We start from the raw sequence: 23,617 nt of genomic DNA on the forward strand, positions 1-23,617 counted from the left end.
TAGCAACGGAGAAGAGCGAGCGAGTGAGTGCTGTTTTTTATTTGTTGTTTGTACGGTTCAGCCATGACGCAGAGAGAAGAGGGGACAAGGGACAGAGCCGACGACGTCACGCTGGAGCCGCTAGCGCTAGCTCCTCCATCATCATCCATGTGGCTGTCGGCCTGACTACTATCTTATATTAATTCGAACAACCACAACCGCAACAATATTGTTATTATAATTATGGCTGCTTTTGATTAGTCAATTGATGTGTTCGATGTCATCATGATTGGCATCCGCTTATTGCCGGTTATTGCTCTGCTCGAAAGATGTTTTCAATAGTCCATGTAGATCGTGGTTGATCCTACTCTGGAACCCAGCGCAACTATTACGGGGTAGTAGCCTGTATTATCCTGCAGTCCGAAGGAAATCTATGGATATTCATTGCCATTTTGGCAACGCGTGCTAACAACAACAGCTATCCACCCACCCATCATGTGTCAGATGCGCCATGAAAGCAAGACAAAACACATCTACCCCTTCTTGCTACCCAGCTAGAAAAAGCTGCTAGACTGAGCAACGGAACCACCAAACCCACTACGAGTGTCATCCATCTCGGGGCTTCTGCGCTCATGCATTTGCATTTCTTTCGCGCTGCGGAAGGGGTCATGAGCCTGGATTTCAAATCCAAAGAGTCAGTTCGGTTACAGGCACGATTGGCACATAGAGCACAACATACCTTTATTTTGGCCCATTTATGTGACTTTGTATTTGGCAGTTGGCCGGGCTTTTTCTGGTTCAACTGCCAAGCGTATTCGTCATTGCCAGCCCTGCGTCCCATGGCAGTACTAACTTGGCCTTCCGCATGAACAGTAGAGGAGGTCTCTTGTAAGGAGCGGACGTCTTCAACAAACAAACCGCCCTTAACAGAGTCATCCTCGTCATCATCGCTGCTTGGGTGTGATGGGCGTGAGAACCGGCTTGCTACCTCGGTACCGCAACCCTTTTCCTCGAATTGGCCGAGAGCCACTCCACCAGCAACGCTCTGTTTCCATTGAGTAAGCAAAAAGGTCAGCTAAAGACGGTGATCATGGCCTACCTCGGTTATGACAGATTCATCATCCTCGTGAGAGTTGAATGCATAGAGGTCCTCACCCCTATCTCTCAACTCATTACTTTCGTAGGGGGTCGACAACAGGCCATCCGAGACACAGTTGACGCACATCTTCAAGAGTAGTAAGGTAAGCAATCCAGTATGGCTACAGAAATTTAAAGGTGGGGCATACGGCAGTGTCGATATTGCGGCGCTGTTTTTTGGAGAAATCGCTGATGGGTTTGCGCATAGTACACCGAACACAAGTAATCTCAACAGGCGGTTCGCCTCCAGTGCACTGCCGGCATCGAAGAGGATAGGTATCGATAGCGCTCCGGCCCTTGGAAGAAACCTGTCCCTTGAGACGAGTAATCTGGGCATTTGAAAATGCAACAAGAGGACGAGATTTATTGCAGCCACAGCATCTAAGCCTATATCCATCAAGTTAGTCGAGCTCATATACATTCCGAAGACTGACTCACGTCTGCGGAATCATAGCATTTCTCACCCTTCATCCCCAGAGTTAGTTTCGATAAGTCGAGGGAACTGTTCCCATCTTTCTCACCTATCGACCTTGGAAGCCGACCACCCCCCAGCCATAATGAATGAAGCCTAATTCTTGAGTGTCAGCTAGGATAATGCGGCCTTGGCGGAGTACATGTAGAGACGTCTGATCTGTCCTTGGATATAGTCATGTTTAAGAGGCTGTGGGCACGGAATAAAGTGTAGACAAGATGGTTGGGTTGGATCTATATGGATAAACCTACAATCAATGATGAACTTTCAGGGCTATGTGATGTTATGCAGCAAGAGCTCCACGATGAGCGAGGTGATAAGCTATGTAAAGAAGCAAGAAGAGAGGTGAGATGACAAACGAGCTGAGGAGTGAGACAGTAAGCAGGATAATGACTGATATGAGAAGTCTGGTCAGGTGAGATGAGGTGGCAAAGGAAAGAGCGAAAGCCAGCAGGAAAGAAGCTGTTGGCAGCTGTGGGGTGTTTTAGATGCTGTTTGCATATGCACATACACACATCACATGCACAGAATCAATGGGCGGTCTTGTCTGGCAGTTCAAGGGGGCTGTATATATAAGCGGTGGCTGAAAACAGAACAGTTCCTTGTTTGGTACTAATGAATGTTTATATATGTTTTGGTGGCTGATTACATCATCTTGATTGTATACTGAAGTATATATGTCAGTCTTATTATATATTTATGCTACAAATTTATATCATTATATAAGTATCAAATGATCTTTTAATTATCTCTTAGGTTATAGATACTGTATGTAGAGAACATAAATAAAATGGAGACTTATCAATTCAAATATTGATGTTGTGTGGTAAAACTATATCAAGAGAAGAGCACTCTTAACAATTGTTATTAATCTTAATACATATGATATAAAATTGTCTTTCATCTGTTCAGGGGGTTGAATCATGAGTTGAAGTATTGTGACTTAGCATTACTAGATATTTCTTAAGGATTATAAATATGCTACTATATAATTTGATGAAAACTGTTATGATCTATGGGATTCCAATATAGTAGATCCATTCTGTACTACAGATAGATGCTCTTTATATACCTTCAGCTACATATTAGATCCCCAGATCTTTCATGTATCTCTAGAACACATCTTCTCTATATACCCAGAATGCACACATTCCTTAGATCATTACAGTCATGATCCAAGGGATATCATCATAGTGAACCCATTCTAATGCTATTCCTTTATCCTAGATAAATTATTGTGTACTTCTGGCTATAAGGCCCTGCTTGTCTGATGTGCCTAGGGAACCATTTCCCTTGTATTATCGGAATGCGCACACTTCTTAGGTTGTTACAATCACCCAAAATGTGGACAAGCAAGAGAAGACCTGGTGGTAGACACATGGTCTGCCCATGTATTCGGTGATTAGTATGAGCTCCTTAGTATTTGCCAGGGATACCCTATGCTGAGTCGTTTGGCGATTTATTGTCTGGATACTGAGCAAGAGATCATCAAACATCTGACCCAACAGCATATTCCACCCTGCAAACACATTTCCGAACAGTTCACCATCAGCCTCGGCATCGATGATTCAATACTACTACTAATAATAACAAGTTTTCAAAAGAGGCTGCCGCTCTGACTGGCAAAATATCGTCGGGGCTTGAACCCTGACGGCAGCCAAACAAAGCAAACGCCGTCTGTCCTCTGTACCAATGGGGGGCCGCATTAGCCAGGAACACTCGTTATTTGCTATTCCGGCAGCAAATAACTGTGGACTGCTGCTGCGATGCTGCCCAAATCGTCCTGGAAACCTGCTTAGGTTTTTTACTAGCGAGAGTGTGGCATTATTCTGGTGAGTCGTTGCTGCTTTATCATCAGAATCGATTCTCTAGGCTGGTCTTGACTCTCGAGTTGAGACAATTGTGCATATTATTGCAGCGTTGCATATATGGAGCAGGAGTGTCTGATCGTCAAACATCGCAAAGGACTTTTGAAAGACGGATATAATTATTCAGTTTTTTTTATTTATTAGCTAGTTGGCATCGGAGTAAATGGAAAATAAGTACTGTGCTATATTAACTACAACGAGCGAAACCCCAGCCTTCTAGTGACCTCTTCGAACCCCGACGAACTAGATATAATATACATGTACTAGTTAGTAGAACTACTGAGTGTAGAGCGGAGTAGTAAATAATACATCAGTGGGAGGTGTACCCATGGAGTCAATGATTATTATTATTGATAAAGCAACTGTTAAAACCTAACGTAAACTACGCTGTAGTGTCTGGCTTGGGCAGCAGCTGGCCCAAGCTATATCGGAGCTTTGATTGAACAAACAATCGCTATGATTGCTGTTTGATCTCCCGGTAGCTTTGATCAGTGATTTGTATGAAAGTTTGACCTGTAGGTCATGCGGTAGGATTGGGATTTATGGGGTTCAATTGCATCGCTGACTCGCACTCCGAATTTCAACTTAACCTCTTCTCAGGCTAGCAACAGTCCAGCAGCGAATAAATAATGGTTCGAACTTCGAAATCAGTTTGGGAGACAGCCAGAGAAGCCCCATCGTCGGTCATTACCCAACTAGTGGTAGTTCTTCCAAGAGTCCAGATAGGCATGCAATTTTCTTTCTGCCTGATCTGCACTATCCGAGCTAGCAGTGAAATTGAATTTCCTGTCTGGAAACGAGGGTGACGCTGAAGCTACGCGTGCATGGGGATTGTGACGAACAAATAATAATTACTTCAACGGATGTTGTCGACCTTCATGGACTGGAGTAAGCCATGGGAGTACGCAATCTATTGCTAGAAATCACTCTTCATTGAGTTCTTTACTAATGATGATAGTAATAACAACCAGTATGATGGCGTATCACTGCTGATGATAGATTATTAGATACCCTGTCGCCCAATACTGACCCCCACGAACTGGCCGTTGGGCTCCACACGTCTGGATGGATGGATTGGACAACGACCAGTGCAGGACTCGAAAAGAAGGATTTGGCATGCAACAGTCCGGAGTAATCATAATCATAACCATAAGACCAAATAATACGGAGTACACTCACTACTGTGGACGCCGGTTGGATCGGATCGTGCTGAAAGAGCCGTAGCTCGCTGGTAATTAGTAGTTAACTTGTAATAATGTTGAACGCTAACAACGCAACAACAGCAACAATAATAATACCCTCGGATTATTGCTGCCGTTGGGGCCTTTCTTTGTTTGGGCCCCCTTTTCGTTTTTGACTAATTTACTTGCTCAGTCATGTCCATGTTGATCGAATAGCTCCCAAGGAGCGATGGGCAAACCATGATCAGTTATGAACATCATTATTATGCGTACTGCAGGCAAACGAAAGACATGCAGTGCAATTTCTAGATTGATGATGTCGACACATAATATTAATAACCTGACGCGCGCAAAGTCATCTGCGAGAGCCGAGAGGAAAAGGCCGGGACGTGCATGTACCCGGTCGGACGTGGGGGGAGGGGACGGTACCTGACGATACATTCCGGACGCGGATTTTGCAGGCGCCTTGGTGGGCGGGCCCGTACCGCGGAAAGGGCGTCGTGTCCCGGCGGCTGGGGCGCCGTACGGGACACGCTCTTGTGCCATTGGCTGGAACGACACCATTGGCTGAGGCCAGACCGACGCGTCTTAAATTTAACAATAACAAGATCGTATTGTGACTGATAATTAACACTATGGAATATTGGCTAGGGAGGCAACACTAACAATTACCACTGAGTAAGTTAACAGTTAACAGCGGTGCATTAGGCAGGTTAGGATTGCGCAAAAAATTACTCGTAGAACATACTATTATTACCGTAGTATTATGGGGTCGCCCCTGAGGGCTGACCGCTGACGGCAACCCAGCCCCTTGCGAACGGAGATGGCCCACTTAGCAATGTATTATTAATTTATTACTAGTGGTTACTGTGACTATGTACCAATCTGACGACGTCCTTGGTATGGGTCGCGGGGCGGAGCGAAGCGCAAACTCTGTGCCCATTATTGTAACTTGTGAGCAGTCACCATGAAATAAACCCGACTCATAATTAATACCGGAGGCATGCAACGAAAACGATAATGTTAATGTGGCGGGCTTGGTCGCCTGGTTCTTTGCACATTGCGACGTGTATTATACTCTTATTGAGTCATAATAATAATAATAATATTATTATTATTATTGTTTCTATTATTGAGTACCATCATATCATGGGCTTCTCCATATCCCTGCGCTACGAGCAGTCCTATTCAGGATTAGTAGTAATCTAGCACGCATGAAGCATGTCGTCAACACTAAACACTAAACATGCCGGAGACGCCCATAGCTCGCTGTGCCCAACGCGGTTAGGCCGCCGAAATTGGGTCTGCTCCTTCCCCCTAGCTCTGGCTGCTGCCGTTCCTTCCTTCCCAAGCTCCTTCCATGCTTAGCTCTTCCCTTTCCCACCCGTCAAGGTACTAGTAAGCCTACTTGGTAAGTTACTTGCTACTGCCTCCTTCCGAGTGGTGAGGCCCCGTCCGTCCCTCCTACACATCACACTCAAGTTGGTTACTAAACGCTGTAAACACTAAACAGTGACCTCTGGAGATTCGAGAATATCTATTCGACATGCATCGCGTATCACTGCGCTGTTAAGTCATCGGTCTCTTGCTGCCAGTTGTGCTTTTCTCCTGCTGCTGTTGCTGCGGCTGCGTCTCGGCTGTTCACCGTCAATTGAGCATCCACTGCTAGTTCACTAATAATTATTCCTACTTGCCTCCTTTTCATCATAAAGGTGGAACCCAACTCTCTTTTTTCCATCCGCTGTCGTCCATCCTCGCTAGGGCCGAAACCTTTCGTGGCCTAGTCCCTCGTCCCTCGTCGCGCTCGCTGCTCGAAAGTCTTCGACATCAGACGGGTCACGGGCTCACGGCATCCACCTGTGCACTGAATGCTCGCTCATCCATAATAATTTACATGCGTTGTCGTCGTCCTCGTCGTCCCAATCGCCTCTCCCCACGCTGCGCACTTGCTATTATTAATGCAATAATTCCGCCGCAACGTTGGCTTCCTACTCAAGCTTCAACCATAATAATCCAGGTGCACCCTGCCTGTGCCGTCCAGTCCCACGCCCCCTACCCATCCTGTGTGGATCGTCCGAGATACCCGCCACTGTGTTCTTCCTGCTGAGCTTCCCATACTGTTGGAAGGCTGGCGCATCTCTTGTGCGCTTGATCCGTGCGAGAGCAAAAAGAGGGCCGTCGTCTTGCCGTTACGCTTGAGTCTCCACGAGCCCCGTCCATATCCTATTAAAGGCCCTGTCATTCATCCAGGGGCTTCCACATTCAGTTTGGACCTTGCTAGCGCTCCTCTGGCTCACGATCCGTTTCCGCGGCCGTGGAACCTTCGCCCACCGTTCCAAGATCTCCTTTCCCTCCACCTCTGTCCCCCATCTTGCAGGAAACGTGTACAACCCGTCAACCACCCTGTCTTATTCCATCAACTTTCGGTGTGAAATCAACCAGTCTCTCCTTAATATAACTTTTCTTGTCCTTGTGTTCACCTGTCATTCGCTTTCGGTCTTCAGAACCACTTATTACCCTCTGTACCTCAAATCATCCATTGTCTCTTTGCTATTCTAACCAAGCTTAACTACCTAACTCCTGTTCATCGTACCGCCCCCAGAGAATGAACAACGCGTCTTGTTGAGTATTTCTGGAGCGAAGGACAACCGGCCTCGTTTGAAAATCAGTGGTGGTAGGCGTTGTGTCAGCCTCGCTTGTGCGAGCATCGCTGACCCGTACTAGGTCATTCGTTTTCTCTCATCTATCTGCAGGCAGAGGAAAAGAGTTCGGTCATGGCAATCTCTCATGAATATTCCCTCCGGGGAACGTCACAGAGCACAATGGCCTTGGAGGACCGCTTCGAGGTTATGAAGGAAATCGGGGATGGTTCTTTTGGTAGCGTTGTTCTCGCCAGAACACGGACTGCTGGATCCAACGTGGCACGCCGCGGCACGATGGTAACGCGGACTCCCTGCCTAGAATTTTAGAACCGGGTGAACTAACAATGGTGTAGGTTGCTATCAAGACAATGAAGAAGACCTTTGAGTCATTTGCTCCTTGCCTTGAGTTACGAGAGGTCATCTTCTTGCGAACGCTTCCTCATCATGCACACTTGGTTCCAGCCCTTGATATCTTTCTCGACCCTTTAAGCAAGAAGCTCCACATCTGTATGGAATACATGGATGGTAACCTGTATCAATTAATGAAGGCTCGAGACCACAAATTTCTAGAAGGAAAACACGTGAAGAGTATACTATATCAGATCTTGTCAGGTTTGGATCATATCCACGCCCACCACTTCTTCCATCGCGACATCAAGCCAGAAAACATTCTCGTCTCCACATCGGCACCCAACGATTCGGCTTTTACTCGATACTCCAATCTAGTCACCCCGCCTTCGACGCCACCTACATACACCGTTAAGATTGCCGACTTTGGCCTCGCACGTGAAACACATTCAAAGTCTGCATATACCACGTACGTTTCAACTCGTTGGTATCGGGCGCCGGAGGTACTTCTCCGCGCCGGTGAATACTCTGCCCCCGTCGACATTTGGGCTGTTGGCGCAATGGCTGTTGAGATAGCGACCTTGAAGCCACTGTTTCCTGGTGGAAACGAAGTTGATCAGGTATGGAGGATTTGTGAAATTATGGGCAGCCCCGGAAATTGGTACACCAAGGGTGGTGCAAAAGTCGGTGGCGGAGAATGGCGTGACGGTAACAGACTAGCACAAAAGCTCGGATTCACGTTCCCCAAGGTATGCTCTCGCCCTCGTGCCGTGATGCTTTGGATATATGGCTAATAAATGTAGATGGCTCCCCACTCGATGGAAACAATCTTGCAACCTCCCCATTGGCCTCAATCATTGAGCAATTTCGTGACTTGGTGTCTGATGTGGGATCCTCGTAATCGACCGACATCCACTCAAGCTTTGAATCACGGGTACTTTGCAGATGCTGTTGACCCATTAAGACCTAAGTCATCTACTGCGAGACTCATGGGACGCAAACTGTCAGATAAGAATTTCAAGCCTGCCGCCAAGGATGTCAGCGAGTCTCCTGCCTTGTCTAGCAAGTCTTCTTGGTTCCGCAGGTCATTAGTAGTACGATCCGACAGCCCAGCTCCCATTGTCGAACCCGAAACTGCACGGCCTCCGGTTGTGTCTTGCAATACGGCACCCGAGATGCAGGCATCTAAAGGACGACCGGCCAAGCGAGCCACGTGGGCCAACGGCGCACCTATGCCTATTCTTCCTTCTATCAGACCTGTATCCCCTCTTTCAAACGCAGTCACCGCCCAAGCGAACTCGCGTGTCACGCACAACCATCAAGCATCGGCTACACAACAGGCAGAGACAGGAAAGTCCAAGAAGATTGGACGCCAGCTATCTGTCAACTCGAACGGAAACCATTACGCCGACATTCATCGACAAGAGGCCGAACGAGCTTTGAATGGAATTGGTAATGGTGCTCATTCGACCGCCCAAAAGGAAAGCTTCTTCTCGCACCTACGGAAGCGTGCTCGAAGACTATCTGGTCGCAACCAAGCCGCCGCAGCCAACTACGACGTAGAGGCTAATGCTGGGTGCTCTCCGTGGCCCAACCGTTCGTCTGTTGCTTTGGACGCCAACTTAGTCGACGCAAAAAACGCTGAGTTTGCTGACATGGAAAAAGCTGTCCAGAATGTTAAATATACCACAGACTCGAAAGACCTCCCGCCCCAGCTCACTTCGGTACCCAACCATGTGTCTTCGAAAAGACAATCTGTTCCTCAGGCATCTGTTCGGGGTATAAGCGAAATGCCTACACCAGGCGTCAATGGGCCTGTCTCCAGTCGCACACGCAGAGGTTTGCAAATATCGTCGTATCCAGTTCATCGCTACGAGACACCTGAAGAGGAGGACGAACTTCTCGATGAAGTTCTCCATTCGGCCAGCAAGGCCGCTAGACGTCTTGCACAGAGGTATGAAGAGGATTCAGCATCATCAATTTACAAGGAAGACGGCAACGTCTCTGACTTGGTCAATGACTCTACACGGGCACTCAACCCATATCCTACTCCTTCGCCATCGGCTAAGCGTGATGGAGTCTCATTTGGCCAGATCAATATTACACCCACCAGACAAAGAGACCCGACCAAGCTGCATGATGAAACCCCGACAAGTCAATGGCCTACTCCGCCATATGGCGAGCAAGAGTGGGCCGCCTCGGTAGCTAATTCCATTCTTTCAGGAACAGTTTACAGGTAGACCCCTGATGTCAAGTGATTTCATGCGGATATATCACCACCATCTATCGATATTCCTTGCCATATTTCACCTTTGTATTTGTTTTGGTGGTTGCTAAAACGAAAAGTAAACGGTTCGAGGATACTTGGCGTCTGGTCTCTGCGATTTTTTCCTTTATGCTCGCGTGAATCTGAGTATTCCCCATGGATTGCCTGGGCTTTTCCCGTTTCATACCCTATGTTGTGGCATATAGATGTATCATTTTTTCGCTCCCCTCCGTTTATATTTCGATTCTTTCATTTTATTCTCTTCCACATACCCCTATTGTTTGTGTTGCTTTACACATCACATCAACGCCAGTCTCTATTACGTGGTCCGCGCTAGACGCGAGAAATATCTGGGCATAGCGTTTCTCCCCAGTTTCACGTTCCCGTCTTCTTTTTCTTGTGTTGTGCTATTACCTATCTTGCCTCTTTCCTTGTACATTTCGTGTACGGCCATTTGATATCTCACCCTCTTCCCCCATGTGGGAGAAACACAGCATTTGCAGGGCTACCGATTCATTGGTCATGTCACTCATTTGCTCTGGCAGCAAGGAGGACTCCCTCCGTCATTTATAATTTGTAATTATATTATATGCGGCAGTCAATACTGCTCTGAACATAATACACTCACTATTGCTATCAGTCTCCATCGTTTCATTTCAATACCGCCTATCGCACCACCTAGCTGAGTACAGTGTGACTGCGTGATAGAATTCATACCCTGAAACCCTATGGCTCCATACGTAACATTCAATAATGGGCTCAATATTAATAATAATAATCATAGTGTTCGTTTGCATCATGAACTCGACGCAGTCCAGACGGTGACAAGGACTAGCAGATCCGGCCCCACTTTAAAAGTTTCCTGGCTTTGACTTCATCGGCGCAAAACCGGCCTTGTATTCACTCTCGACTGCACAAGCCAGCGGATTTCTGGGACGGCAAATCTTGTGCCTCAATTCGACACCTCATATTAAATATACATATTGCAGTGGCACAAAATCGTGTTGGGAAACGGCTGCCAAAGCGAGTCTTGCCTCGCTGCATGACTAGTACGGCGTGTTACCATCACCGCAACATTCAATAAACCCAACTGCCATGGCACCTCCTCAACAAACCTCAGCGTCCCAGACACCTCTCATATCGCCCGCTGAGCTCTCATATCTCTATACCTCGCTTTCACTGCCCGAAGGGCCAATCCGACCGGACGGGCGGTCTCCCACCCAATTTCGCCCTCTAACCGCTGAGACTAGTATCGTACCTGGTGCAAATGGCAGCGCGCGTATCGGCTTTGCTGACGGCACGGAAGCAATTGTTGGCGTGAAAGCGGAGATTGAACGAACGCTAGCTACGGATGCGCTCGATCTGCGGCAGTTACAAGAGCTAGAGCAACAATATGATGGTGGTGGGGGTGAAGATAGTGGTGCTGGGGAAGGATCGACAGCTGGGGTTATTGGTGGCCAGAGCTCGTGGGTGCAGATGTCAATCGAGATCCCTGGATTTAGAGACGACGATGCTTTACCTGTGTTTCTGTCGGAAATGATGAGAGAGTCGCTTGTTGGGGCATCAGTAGCTGGTACCGCGAATGATGGGGAGAATAACAACAAATTGGTTGGTGGTTTGAAAGGAAGACTGGTGATTAATCGTCGATGGCATTGGAGGTTGTATATTGATGTGAGCTCCGTTGATCATATTATTAATTCCAAGTGTCTAATGTTTTCTTTTAGATACTTCTCTTATCACCACCACAATCCTATCCTCTGCCCTTATTATCGCTAACAACACATCTGGCTCTGCTATCGACACGACTACCAAAACTAAAATCTCAAGGCGAAGAAGACCCTTTTTTTGAAGATGACTGGAATCTCGCTGAATACCTTTATCCACGCGGGGAGCATAATAATCTACGAAACCAGGCCCGTCCGCCCGTCACACTACTTGTGATATCGGCAGACAAGAATGTGATATTCGATCCGACACGAGAAGAAATTGCCGTTGCCGATTTCGTGCTTGCTGTTTCTATTGGTCGTGAAATTGACGAGACGGCCGGAGGCGGTACAAATGCAAACCTGAAACTGCTTTCGATCCGCACCATCGACCCTCCATCGCGGTTGACTCAACACGGTATTCCAGATTCTGAAAATGCAGCTACAATGGGTGTTGCTACGACAGACATTCCGGAAAGAACAGACGAGGAGGTCGCCGGGGTATGGAAACCTCGAAGAGGTGGCGTGTCGAGGGGTGTGATATCCCACATGATTAAAGTGGTGTTGGAGAGGGGGGGTGTTGGGGACGAGGTTATGGAAGGATTGGAAAGAGTTGACGTTACCTAGCATGAGATAGTAATCTACAAACAACATATACTAGTTGCTTCAGCATTGAAGTTTCAGCACGATTGATCTTGAGCTCCAGCCTCCGCGTACTTGCAAACCAATACTGTGCATAGTATGTGGAATATTGGCCAGTTGTATTTGTTCAGCGGTTTACTGCGAAAACTAGAGATATTTCTTATACTTGTCCCAGAAGTCAAATATTTGACTTGTCTATACGGCGTGACGGGGATGATCACGTGACCAAAACGCGGCTGAAGTCGGCAAAAATAAAACGAAAGCTGCATATTCACCCGACGTCACACCACTATCAATATAATCCCCGGTGGTATTAGCCCTCCCAGAGGGTTCAATTCGAAGATAGAAGATGAAATTATCACCTAGCATTCCTCAATTCCTTCTCCCTCGCGGCATTTCATCTCACACATTGCGATATGCCGCCGCAACGCGAGGCTTTTCATCCTCGTTCAGATGGCAACGCAGCCGGACGGGAGGAAAAGAAAAGGAGGCAAGCGACAAACCTCGGACTCTAGCCCAACCCGACAAATTCAGGCCCCCATCGCATCCTGCTCGTCGTGTGCTGCCGACTCGCAATGGCAAACCGGTCATAGTGAAAGAGCCATTTAATTATCCTGGCCCGCCACAATCGGCAGTGGAGAAAGAAGCACAAAAGACGAAGAGATATCCAAACATGTTTCCACCAGAGGGGACAGTGATGCATAAATTCTTGACGACGCGGTGGATACATGCATGGATTGCAATGGTGTGTATAATGCGCTATACATCATCTTTGTGAAAAGACGGATTCTAACATTATGCTAGGGCGTCCTAACTACCCTTGCTACATTCACATTCACTGAAAACTTCAAACGTACCTCCCCTTTCGCTCATCTTCTTCCACCGTGGTCCGGCTTCCTCAGTCACCCTATCAACACCGTTTCGCAGGCGGTATCTGTGTGGAAAATGCACGTCGAGCACAACTCCGTTGTGGCGCGTGAAAACCGGCACAAACGCATTGACGATGCCGAGAAGCGCCGCCAGTACCGGATTGCGCATGGGTTGGAGGAACCGGCTCATGCTGGGGCTTCTGTAGTTGAGGATGACCAGTCGCCAATTGCTGCAGGCGCTGCAGATACAATGATCCCCATGCAACAGATACAGACGGAAGCTTCGGGTGACAGCCAGCAGTTTCGAGAAGGCCAGAAACGGCCGGTGAAGAAGTGGCTGGGGATTTGGTAGTGAGATTGGCTACATGTTATTATATTTCTCTTGCAGCTTGGGCATATACTGGCACTGACTCGACCAAATAGTGATGCCATACTCAACTATGATGGCTGCAAAAAGACCCGAAACGGAACATAGAAATATCAATTCTAAATTATCTACAGCATGATTAATATTGTAGAAACGATATATTATTGTTATTAAATATGATGTTAAATATACTTATTAAATATTGTAAAGTTAAGTTTAGTTACTATAGAAGTTTACAAAACGTGTTCCGGTTGCGCCCGCGGTCCCGTGACCCGGCTGCAAATGGCCGTGCCGTGATTGGCTGGGCTGCATCCTTTGATGGCTTGAGACCGCCTGTTGTCTTCGGCCCGCCGAAAAACTTGCTCGTCCTTTCTTTTCTTCTCCTCTTCTCTTCATTCCTCTCCCTCTCGCATTGATTGAATATTATTGAATCGATTCCCTTTACAAAGCTCAATCTCCTGCTTTATTCTTTAGCTCTTTTGCTCATCTACGCTTCTCCCTCTCTCACAATGCCTAAGGAAGCCGCCAAGTTCTCCCCAGGTAAGAAGCCCGCAGCCCCTTTCGTTGTGCATACGTTAGCAATTGCCATCGCATTCTGCTTTGCAATGTTTTGATCCGCTGCCATGACCGCCAATCTCTCTTCTTCTTGCGCTCCATTCCGCGAATCCCGCGTTACAGTCTCCGTGTCTCCCGACTGCAGTGTGACTGGGGATGTCGGGTCGGCGGAATACCAAGCTAGGAACTGCGATAGGGCGGCGCATGGAATGCAGAATGAGATGCGGATTGCTTGCAATGCATTATTCGATGGCCAATGCGGCGTATTGATCGATTGTGTCAACCGCCAGAGCTTCCTGTATCAACAGCTAGCTGACGCGACTTTGCACAGGTGACGCCGGAAAAGGCGCCAATCTGTTCAAGGTATGTTTTCCACCTACCATGGCTTCTCCTGCTTCCTCCCACTCACGCATCATCAGACTCGTTGCGCCCAGTGCCACACTGTCGAGGCTGGCGGTGCCAACAAGATCGGTCCTAACCTGCACGGCCTTTTCGGCCGTCAGACCGGTTCCGTTGATGGCTACTCCTACACCGATGCCAACCGTCAGGCTGGTGTGACATGGAGCGAGGATACTCTAGTATGTTGATTGGCATATGCCTGTGGAGTGGGAACGATCGTGCTGACCACTGTAGTTCTCCTACCTCGAGAACCCCAAGAAGTTCATCCCCGGAACCAAGATGGCCTTCGGTGGTCTTAAGAAGGGCAAGGACCGGAACGATCTTATCACGTAGGCTTTAAATCCCAGCGATCCCGGGATGCCAGTCACGCTAATTTTATTCTTCAATTCATAGTTACCTGAAGGAAAGCACTGCTTAAACAACACACTACCAAAATACCGGTCCCCGGCATCGCCATCTTCGTGGATCGTATAGATGGTTCCAAGACAACGGGAACGGGACATACAAAACCTGTAACAATATATTGATTCTCCCATACATGCGATAGAATTGGGATTTCCTGCGCTGTTTTGAGTCGGGAGAAATTGGTCGAACGAACACAGAACAGTGGGGGGAAATAAATGGCGGTTGATATAGACTCTCTTCACCTTGTACCCTTGTGGATATTTTTATTTCTTTTCCTTTTGGTTTCGTTTCTTATGGTGTACCAATTCTACCTAGACCTGAGGGCGCTTAGAAATGTAATGAAGACAAACGCATGATTCTCCTCTCTTCGTCTTCGGCTCTCCTCATGCTACTGTAGTATACTTGGCTTGGTCTGTCCCACTGTTCTTGTTAAGCGTACATATGTACCCAGATATGGTTGACGTATGTAGTAGATGTATACAGGCGCCTGGGCCTGTTTTCTAGAGAAGCCTGCAGCTCTGCATTCTACAATTATTACATTATATTTTTTATTGTATCATTTTGATTTTCTTTTTACTTTCTCTTTTATCTTAATTAATCTTAGAAAATGTTCCTAGATTAATATGACGATTTTCTTTAAGAAATAGTAGAAACGGTAAAATAGTGATGACGTGCTCAATTGAGGAATATAATAAATAGAGCAAATTTGGGAGCCAACGAAAAAGCACCGCCAAGATTATTATTACAAAACAACATGGTTGGCTGGCAGTGAGCGTTCTGTGACTTCTGCAAGAAGACTGCAATTGCCGGCGCCGATTGGACCAGCCACCACTATTCTTGCTGATCGCCCGCCCTCCCCTCCACTGGACTGGTTGGCTGAGCTGTGCCAAAAGTGCTTCGTCCTGTGCCGTTGAACTCAGTTCGCTACCTACCTTATCGCCAGTTCACCTGGTCGCTCTCCCCCTCCCTCAACACTGCGGAGCTTTTGAATAATGCACTCTGGCCCAACCATTGCGTCGCCCCCTTGCTCTGCCATCGTCGTCCCTCTATCGCATCGTCGCAGCCTCCTAAATATTTATAAAGTCCCCGACTAACCCTGTCAGGCACCTCTGCGGCATCAGGCAGCCCTATCTTCTCGTTTCAACTGCAGCATCGCCTCGCGACTCGACATCTCGATTCTCAGCATAAGTGCCGACTGGGACATCCGATTCGAGGCCCTGGGACCCTTTCGCGCGAGAATGTCCCTGCCGCTCCACGCGATATCCTGATATACCCTGATATAGCCAGATTCTAGACCACACCTACCTGTCTGCATGACTACACCAGTGTCGGCAGAGACAGATCTGAGGACAGCCATGGACGACGAAATGGACGCTCTTTTCGACGACCACCCGTCTCTATCGGCTTCGTTGGAAGACTTTGCTGCCTCTAACAGACGATCCCCTTTGCTCGACTTGCCATCGCAGCATTCCGGCTTCCGATCAGAAGATTCAGATGACGGCCGACCTGGGCCTCAGGAGCGGTGGTCACCGCCCGCCCTACGACGGCCAGAGTCACTGGCAGGAAGCCAGTGGTATCGTCATGCGCCCTACGACCATTTACACATGAAGCCGACCTTACTACAACACAGCGCCCCTCAATCCCGCGAGGCAAGCCCTCAGTATGAAGACGCCCGGGAGGCGCCTCCTCTGCCGTCGCAACTGAGGAATCCGATTGACTTGGGTGATATCACGCTGGCGGCCAACGTGCCCCTGCCACCCGGTACTGACTCCCCGCTGAAGGGGCGATCGGTTTCGCCAGAGCCTAAAGTCAAGGGACTTGTGCAGCAGGATTTGAATAGCGATGGTCCAAGCTCAAACTGTAGGTGACAATTGGCATGCTGATGTTATCGGCCACTTTTCAATTGACTTCTTTGTTTCTTTGCCTGTCTTAGATGTGCGGTTCAGGATGTCAGCCGAAGTAGCCCAAAGAGAACCACTGCAGGCTGTCTGGAATGCCATCCGACTACCACTCGACAGGATGCATGTCGCCATGTTCAAATCCACAACTAGCACAATTTTCACCGTGCTCGTTGCCTTCTTGGCCATTTTGCTCATGCGTGTCCTCACACTTCCTCCGAGCTCTCAATCAATTCCAAATCTGGTCAAGTTATGTGCCTTTGCTCGCAATTTTGAGCCTCTAATATATTACTCTGAAAACGGAGTGCAGCATATAAGTAATTTACAAGAAACTGGCATCGCTGTCTGGGATCTGGGTGAATCGGTGAGAGGAAGCAACATGACTAGTGCACCAATCATTGTCAAACAGTTGGATGAGCTATCCGGGTCATTAAAGGACTTATCTCTTGAACTGACCCGGTTCTTCGCCAATGTCGACTCGGACATCGACTCGATTTTGCTGGTAATGGACTGGATACGACGAGAGCTTACGGCTATCCACTCACAGCCGCCTGCTACTCTGCCTGGCATTGTAATGGACAATATCTACGGCATGATATCTCAAGTTGCTACGCTGGAAAAACTGAATACACCTACATCTCCACCAACCACAGACGGGGACTCTACGTCAGCCAGCAGTACAACGCCAACTATGCTCGGAGCTGTTGTGGCAACTGTCCTGGGACCAACCTCAGCCCAGCGCACACGCGCAGCACTAATGCGCACATTCACCGAATTCCTAAACGTGCTGGAAGAATCCATCAACAGCGAACTCACTCACTCAACGGCGCTCGTTGCACTCTTCGAGTCCATCGACCGTCAATTCCTCAATCTTCAGCGCGTCGTCGTGCGCGAATCCGATACCCAGGAACGGGAAGAAGGCGAAATGCTCAGCTCCTTATGGACCCGAGTTCTCGGCCCTAACGCGGTGGTGTTACGCAAATACGAGAAAAACCGCAAACTGCTGGGTGACGTGCGTCGACGAACAGTCAGTAACAAACATCAACTCATGGACCACCAAGCACGCCTCCTTAACCTTAAAGCCAGCCTCGAAACTCTGCGTCGCAAACTCGTCAGCCCGCTGGTTCGCCCGAATGATTCGTATATGTCTTTGTCATCGACAAGGACAACTAGCGCGGTTGATAGCACGAACAATGTGCTTGGCGCTATTGAAGGTCAGATCAAAGGCGTCGACGAAACCTATGAGTATCTCCGAGGACTGAGAGAGTCGCAAAAGGCGAAGTTGATGGACATGGTATACGGAGCGGGGCGGAATACAGGCAACAATAACAACTATCTTGGCCTTGAGGAGATGAATGAGAAGGGGATGTGATGGTCTTGATTATTACCGCTTGGAGAACGGAGTTGAGGTATCATTTTTTGACATTTGCAATCATTTTTCTGCTACACTTTGTCATTACTTGTCGCCACTGGTCCCATTATTTTTGCTTAGGGAAGAGATAATCACTTTTGTGCGTTTTAGGGCTTTGGCGAAAGGCATGCTGTCATGATCTATGTGTGATGATCTATCTCTACCATTGTGAGACTACTCAAAGTAGATATAGAAGGCTTTTATATGCTGTAGGCTATATATATTAGGCCTTTAGCCCCCTATGGATTCTATGCATAATCTCCTTTATACATTCATAATGCCACTGATATTTAGATCATTACATGTTTTATACAGTTTTCAATGTTTGGTTTATGGGACAGTCTAAACATACAAATGTAGTGTGTAATGTATTTTACATGCCTGATTTTTACATTCAATGTTATTTCCGACGGTCCTTAATAGCACGCTCAGATATTCACGCATGGCATAAACTACTGCCGACATGCCAAGAGCTATAATACAGCAACAAACCAGCTGACATGTAATTACTACAATCCATAAAAACCAGAAACTCTAGACAACTATGAACATGCTTTTATTACTTTGTACACTCTCTTTGGTTAAGCCTGCCGAGATGTTGCTGCCTTAGGCTAGTCTGGTACAAACCCTAATTCATAACCCTAACCCTACCCAGGACATGAGTACATAATCACTACCGGGGTAGCCTTGGCAAATATCAATGGGCCAGACAGGACTCAGGCGAAACCGGCGCTGATCACGAAGCTCACATCGTCGTTGAATGAAGCAGCGGCATCAAAGAAATGAGGACCACCGTTGCTCGCAATATAGCCCAATGCGTTGAAATGGCGCCAATAGCGGGTTGGGTAGCTCCAAGACCGTATCGAGTTGCCCTGGCCATTGAGGCCGGCCTGCGAGCAGAACGTGGCGTCTTCAGAGAACTGCTTGCTGCCATCATTAGCGTTAACCATAAGCTCGTAGTTAGAGTGGCGTATGAAGCTGCCGGGAGTGTCATTAGACTCGAAAGAGAAACACGCGCTATTGCCAAGGCCGGTGCGAACCGTCCAGCTGGCCTGCTGTTTAAGGGCGGTGCTACTGGATGACGAGACAACCTGGGTGTTGACGGTGGAGCCAGTATGGGCGATATAACGTGTTGTGCAGCAGGCTGTTGTGGCTCGCAGCGAGATGGAGGAACCAGCAGTGAGTTCTGGGCCACTATTTAGAGATGTGGCAGCATATCCAGCGGCTACGATATTGGCCTGCACAGAATTCTCAGTGTCATCAGACGGGTAACCGCTGGTCATGACGCCCTCGTAGAACGTGCCCTGGGCGCTATCACTATTGTCACCGCCGATACCAAGAATAATGGCACCCTCCTTGCTCATCGGATTATAACCACCGGATGGGCGTACGCCGCTGTAAAACGTCGACAAGGAGCCGGACGTAGCGTCACCGCCGCGGATCGCCCACTGGTTCGGCTCCCCCTTAACAACCGCAGTTACGAACCGGGAGGAGATGGTCGGGTCCGCCGGGTTATTGATAGGATCGACACCAGAGAACAGACCGTTCTCGAGGTCGGCCATGATCCAAGGACCGCTGCCGGAGCCAGTGCCATGGCCGGAGCCATCACCGGTGCCAAAGTAGATAGCCTCCATGTGGCCGTTGCCTGTATCGTGACTGTTGACCTCAGCATTGCCGTAGTCGAAGCAACAGCCTGTATTATAATGAGTCCCATCCAAGACCGCATACAAGCCCTGCGGTTCGTCGCCTGTAGCAGTACCACTGACGGCGTTGTTGCGGTAACCAGTGAATGGTGAGATGAAGACCCCATACGCCTTTTGACCGTTCAGCGTGACCGGTGCGCCAACAGCGCTGGCCAAGTAGTCATAGCCATTGGGATCAGGACCGCTTGCAGCACCTCCAGGTGGAGCCTGAGTGAGGTGATTACCGCGGCCGGACTGGTCGTAAATGATGGTGATGAGACATGTCGTGCTGGCACAGAACGAGTCTTGGGCGGTGGCATTGGCAACACCGCCAGCCGACAGAGGTGTAATGTCGACAGTGGCACCATCAGAGCCACGAGACACTTGGTAGAGTCCGCCGGTATAGGCGTCGTATAAAGCGCGAGTTGTGCTGTGCGCGGCAACGCATGGCGCGCCGCCAGAAGAGTAGATGTCGCAGGGCCCAGCGTTGACAAGGGAGCCTGTGACAACAAGGCCTAGGGCGAGTACGCTATCGAGACTTGGTCGTGAGAACATGTCCGATAAGGTGTATTTTTGATAGGATAACAAATGAACGGGCACGTCTGTGAGTGTTTGGAACTCTCCAACGACAAGTTCAAATGGCCATCGAAATAGTAAAGGCACATAGTAGGTTTTTAAGCGGAGTGGTGCCTCTACTATAAATGATAACGTGATACCAGCCGTCCGGTTTGCTGAGTGTTACATCGCATACGACAAACATATCTGTAACATAGACGAACGTCTCCCAAGATGACTGGTACTTCTCTTTCACAGTAGGCAGCTAAGATTTGCGCTAAAGGCCTAAATGGGTCTCGGCAAAGCTTGGCCCTGGATAGGGTTGTAGTCAAAAGTGCAATGGGGGTAAGGACCGCTTTGGCCGCTGAACATGCATTGATGCTGACAGTACCGTGAAGGTGACTCCCTACAAGGCGGAGATATACACCGGCACCATTCATCCCAAAACTAGTAGCAACACGTATAATCGCAAATGATTCAAGATAGGCGGCTATATGAAAACCTTCCTATCTAGTGGGAACTAGCCCTAACCTGTGTTAGCAGGGTCATCGAGGAAGACATTCCCAGGTGGTAGGAATAAACCTTCAGGACACTGCCTACGGCGTTACTAACTCATACATAGTAATAGTGCCGCTAGACGTAATTTATTCTTGCAAATGTGGGCCATGCTTACTTTTTGTAATGCTAGATATAGATACTAGCAATATAGAGTCACAATCTCCAAGCCACAACGGGCCGCATGCCCACCAACATGCTCATTCGAAGGCTCATAAAAGTCATCACTCCCTCATTTCCACCATTATCAATGCTTTTTTAGGATATCCATTCGAAACTAACTTGTGCAGGATCGTCGACAGAAATGACATCTCGAATTTTGTCCACCAGGCCTAAAAAAGGATTGTCGTTGAGCTACCATGGATGCAAAGTAGGAGTTGGTCAATCATATTATTGGCCAAAGGAGCTATTTTATGCTGTTGCAACGCTCTATGATTCATTACCAGCGTGCTGGGTCTAGGGCTGTTAAAAAATCCCGTTCGATTCACGAGGTTCCAGTCAGGCAACTCATCAACCAATTGGGGAGAAACACGTTTTTTTAGTGAGGGGCCTGAATTCTTCAATCTTGAGGATTGAGGACGGCTAGCCAGATGAGAAAGAGCACGAGGATGTCATAGTTAAGCAATAATAAGAATAGGTTGAGGAAAGTAATCAATATTAATATTGATACGTATTAATATTAATATTTTACTCGATTTCGTGGTCAACCCCTATTAGTGATCTTTTGCGAGTCCACGTGACATCTTCAGTGCTAAATCGGACCAATGTCGGACCGACATCCGTGAGGAACACTGTTATACATTCAAAAAAATACAACTACGTACCATCACTATTCTTTGACAGTGCAAAACTTCCTTAGCAGGTTGTTTGCATACTGTTATCAAATTAATGCATCCTGATATAATATAGACGATGAATCTCTAGCTACATAAGGATCCTAAGAATCTAATATATAGTACAAGGTACATAAAGAATATCAATTGATCTGCATGTATCTAATGGAAACCGACAGATGGTGACAAGGCCCTTAATCGATCTGCCCTTTTTTGGTTTATGCCTTGTCCTATAGAATGGTTCCCAGAGGTGGGTAAGAAAATGTCTGTCTTGAAGATCATCAATTCATTTGAAACTATTTTCAATATTTGTGTATATCAATGCTAGGTATAAAGAATTTCTTATTTTTCAGACTGTCCAGGATTCCTACCAATTGTAGGCTAACTGGATTATTAAAAATGCTCCTTTTTGTTTTGTGCTTCGTTTTGAGTCAGAAAGGTGCAATACAGTGGACATTGTCCCCCATGAAACCATAACAAAAGCCAAGAATATAATAAGATTCGAAGAAGAAACGCCGATGGATGCTACACAGAAAACAAAAAGTGAGTAACAAGCGGAAACAAAGTTCCAATACGACCCAAAAAATGATGAAAACTCGGGGACCACTCCAATCTATATACCCGGATCGTCATTTGTGTTAATATCCACCGTAGTTAGTCGCACCGTATGGAGTAGCCCCATACGGTGTCGCTCCACCTCCCCAAGCACTTCTATTCCCGCCATTTGCTGCCTGACCATACGCAGTGAACCCGCCTCCTAAAGCCGCATCAATTTCAGGCGGCTCGTATGCATCTGGCGAGCGAACCCCGCCCAGTGCCATGTCGTCCTCTGTATCACCCAACCCGTTAACCTGAGCCCCGGGGCCGCTGGGGTTCGTGAGCGTGTCCATTATTGTTGCTAGTTTTGTTTGCAGCGTGTAGATGCCTTGCTGCACAATTACGTCTGGCTCGAGGTTGCCGATAGATTCCACGTCCACGTAGAATGTGCTCGGCTGCGCATCGTAGTCGAATGGCTGATCGGGAGGGTTGGGTGTTTCCCATTTTCCATTCTCTGAAATAGGCCTAGTCATGTTAGTGACATTCTCAAAGATTTCAATATAGAAAGACGAACCATTCTTTGACCGGGTCCTCCTCATACCAATAATCGATATGCTTCAAATTATTGTGCGGGTCATACTCGAAACCAATCGCAGAAGTGGGTGCCCATTTCGAATGCTCCTTCGCAATACCTTTGCGAGCAATGCACGACAATTTAAGCTCTTGCCCTTTGATCAACTTGGCAATCAACGGGCCTTTGCCTTCCGGATCTGTGATAACAGGGTTGCCAACCCATTCATTCGCTCTATCGCCGGAGACCACCAGGTCGCGTGAATAAACTGCCATGACCTGGTCGGCTTGATTGCAACGAGCGTGTAGCGTCAGCCGCACACTACATCGCGAACACCAGCTCTCACATGTGCAGTCGCGATTGTACTCCATGTCCTGATCACAGTTCCTGCTGTTCAGTGGGATCAAGCCTAATCGGTGCGCGAGAAATTCATCTGGAAGAACAGAGGTGTTCGCTTCGACTTCGACGATGTCGATGGCAACGGTGGGCACCTCGGCGAGCATGGTGCGACGGAGGGCATTTGCAAGAGAGAGGTCCACGCTGGCGAGTTTGAAGTCGACGCGGTAGGGCTCGGCCTGTTCGTTTAGTTCGTGGGCGAGAATTGATGGGAGGAGAAAGACGCACTTCTCTAACAGTAACTTGGGGCCCGGTGGGCTCGATATCCATTTCGTAGTCCATGGCGAGGCTCAGCGGGAAGGGGGAGGGGGGATTTCGGGAAGCTCTATCAATCGACATGCATCGG

At 48.0% G+C, this 23,617-nt stretch overlaps 10 protein-coding genes across 10 annotated transcripts; 6 read left to right on the forward strand and 4 right to left on the reverse strand.

Annotated features, from left to right (window-relative positions):
* Positions 1-176: 176 nt before the first annotated feature.
* On the reverse strand, positions 177-2,230 carry BGW36DRAFT_377648 (Stc1 domain-containing protein). The gene is made up of 7 exons (XM_046216016.1): positions 1,840-2,230; positions 1,638-1,684; positions 1,555-1,581; positions 1,266-1,503; positions 1,079-1,204; positions 719-1,024; positions 177-653 (listed from the first exon to the last, which is right to left on the reverse strand). Exons 1-7 carry the CDS (start codon positions 2,095-2,097, stop codon positions 534-536), a joined length of 1,122 nt encoding a protein of 373 aa, XP_046073750.1. The 5' UTR covers positions 2,098-2,230; the 3' UTR covers positions 177-533.
* A 2,486-nt stretch (positions 2,231-4,716) lies between these two features.
* BGW36DRAFT_158499 (uncharacterized protein) lies at positions 4,717-5,247 on the reverse strand. Its single transcript, XM_046209563.1, has one exon. The coding sequence runs from the start codon at positions 5,199-5,201 to the stop codon at positions 4,827-4,829; it is 375 nt and encodes a 124-aa protein (XP_046073751.1). The 5' UTR covers positions 5,202-5,247; the 3' UTR covers positions 4,717-4,826.
* A 2,164-nt stretch (positions 5,248-7,411) lies between these two features.
* BGW36DRAFT_294911 (putative meiosis induction protein kinase) lies at positions 7,412-9,867 on the forward strand (the record flags this gene model as incomplete). Its single annotated transcript, XM_046211130.1, has 3 exons — positions 7,412-7,576; positions 7,633-8,376; positions 8,431-9,867. The coding sequence occupies 3 exons, from the start codon at positions 7,412-7,414 to the stop codon at positions 9,865-9,867; spliced, it is 2,346 nt and encodes a 781-aa protein (XP_046073752.1).
* A 116-nt stretch (positions 9,868-9,983) lies between these two features.
* On the forward strand, positions 9,984-10,421 carry BGW36DRAFT_158539 (uncharacterized protein). The gene has a single exon (XM_046209564.1). It carries the CDS (start codon positions 10,100-10,102, stop codon positions 10,349-10,351), a length of 252 nt encoding a protein of 83 aa, XP_046073753.1. The 5' UTR covers positions 9,984-10,099; the 3' UTR covers positions 10,352-10,421.
* Positions 10,422-10,988: 567 nt separating this feature from the next.
* BGW36DRAFT_426956 (ribosomal protein S5 domain 2-type protein) lies at positions 10,989-12,223 on the forward strand (the record flags this gene model as incomplete). Its single annotated transcript, XM_046220341.1, has 2 exons — positions 10,989-11,564; positions 11,618-12,223. 2 exons carry the CDS (start codon positions 10,989-10,991, stop codon positions 12,221-12,223), a joined length of 1,182 nt encoding a protein of 393 aa, XP_046073754.1.
* Positions 12,224-12,446: 223 nt separating this feature from the next.
* BGW36DRAFT_407086 (uncharacterized protein) lies at positions 12,447-13,714 on the forward strand. The gene is made up of 2 exons (XM_046219027.1): positions 12,447-12,983; positions 13,043-13,714. The coding sequence occupies exons 1-2, from the start codon at positions 12,588-12,590 to the stop codon at positions 13,457-13,459; spliced, it is 813 nt and encodes a 270-aa protein (XP_046073755.1). The 5' UTR covers positions 12,447-12,587; the 3' UTR covers positions 13,460-13,714.
* Positions 13,715-13,983: 269 nt separating this feature from the next.
* BGW36DRAFT_396822 (cytochrome c) lies at positions 13,984-14,846 on the forward strand (the record flags this gene model as incomplete). Its single annotated transcript, XM_046218222.1, has 5 exons — positions 13,984-14,014; positions 14,361-14,392; positions 14,449-14,607; positions 14,663-14,757; positions 14,822-14,846. The coding sequence occupies 5 exons, from the start codon at positions 13,984-13,986 to the stop codon at positions 14,844-14,846; spliced, it is 342 nt and encodes a 113-aa protein (XP_046073756.1).
* A 1,342-nt stretch (positions 14,847-16,188) lies between these two features.
* Positions 16,189-18,103, forward strand: BGW36DRAFT_426959 (uncharacterized protein; the record flags this gene model as incomplete). The annotated part of the gene is made up of 2 exons (XM_046220342.1): positions 16,189-16,693; positions 16,767-18,103. The coding sequence occupies 2 exons, from the start codon at positions 16,189-16,191 to the stop codon at positions 18,101-18,103; spliced, it is 1,842 nt and encodes a 613-aa protein (XP_046073757.1).
* Positions 18,104-18,858: 755 nt separating this feature from the next.
* On the reverse strand, positions 18,859-20,379 carry BGW36DRAFT_396824 (glycoside hydrolase family 54 protein; the record flags this gene model as incomplete). Its single annotated transcript, XM_046218223.1, has 1 exon — positions 18,859-20,379. One exon carries the CDS (start codon positions 20,377-20,379, stop codon positions 18,859-18,861), a length of 1,521 nt encoding a protein of 506 aa, XP_046073758.1.
* Positions 20,380-22,405: 2,026 nt separating this feature from the next.
* Positions 22,406-23,553, reverse strand: BGW36DRAFT_426961 (RNA polymerase II subunit 3; the record flags this gene model as incomplete). The annotated part of the gene is made up of 3 exons (XM_046220343.1): positions 22,406-22,829; positions 22,879-23,450; positions 23,500-23,553. 3 exons carry the CDS (start codon positions 23,551-23,553, stop codon positions 22,406-22,408), a joined length of 1,050 nt encoding a protein of 349 aa, XP_046073759.1.
* Positions 23,554-23,617: the final 64 nt, after the last annotated feature.

Source organism: Talaromyces proteolyticus (genome assembly GCF_021365285.1).
Source record: "Talaromyces proteolyticus strain PMI_201 chromosome Unknown BGW36scaffold_5, whole genome shotgun sequence".
NCBI classification, from domain to species: Eukaryota; Fungi; Ascomycota; class Eurotiomycetes; order Eurotiales; family Trichocomaceae; genus Talaromyces; species Talaromyces proteolyticus.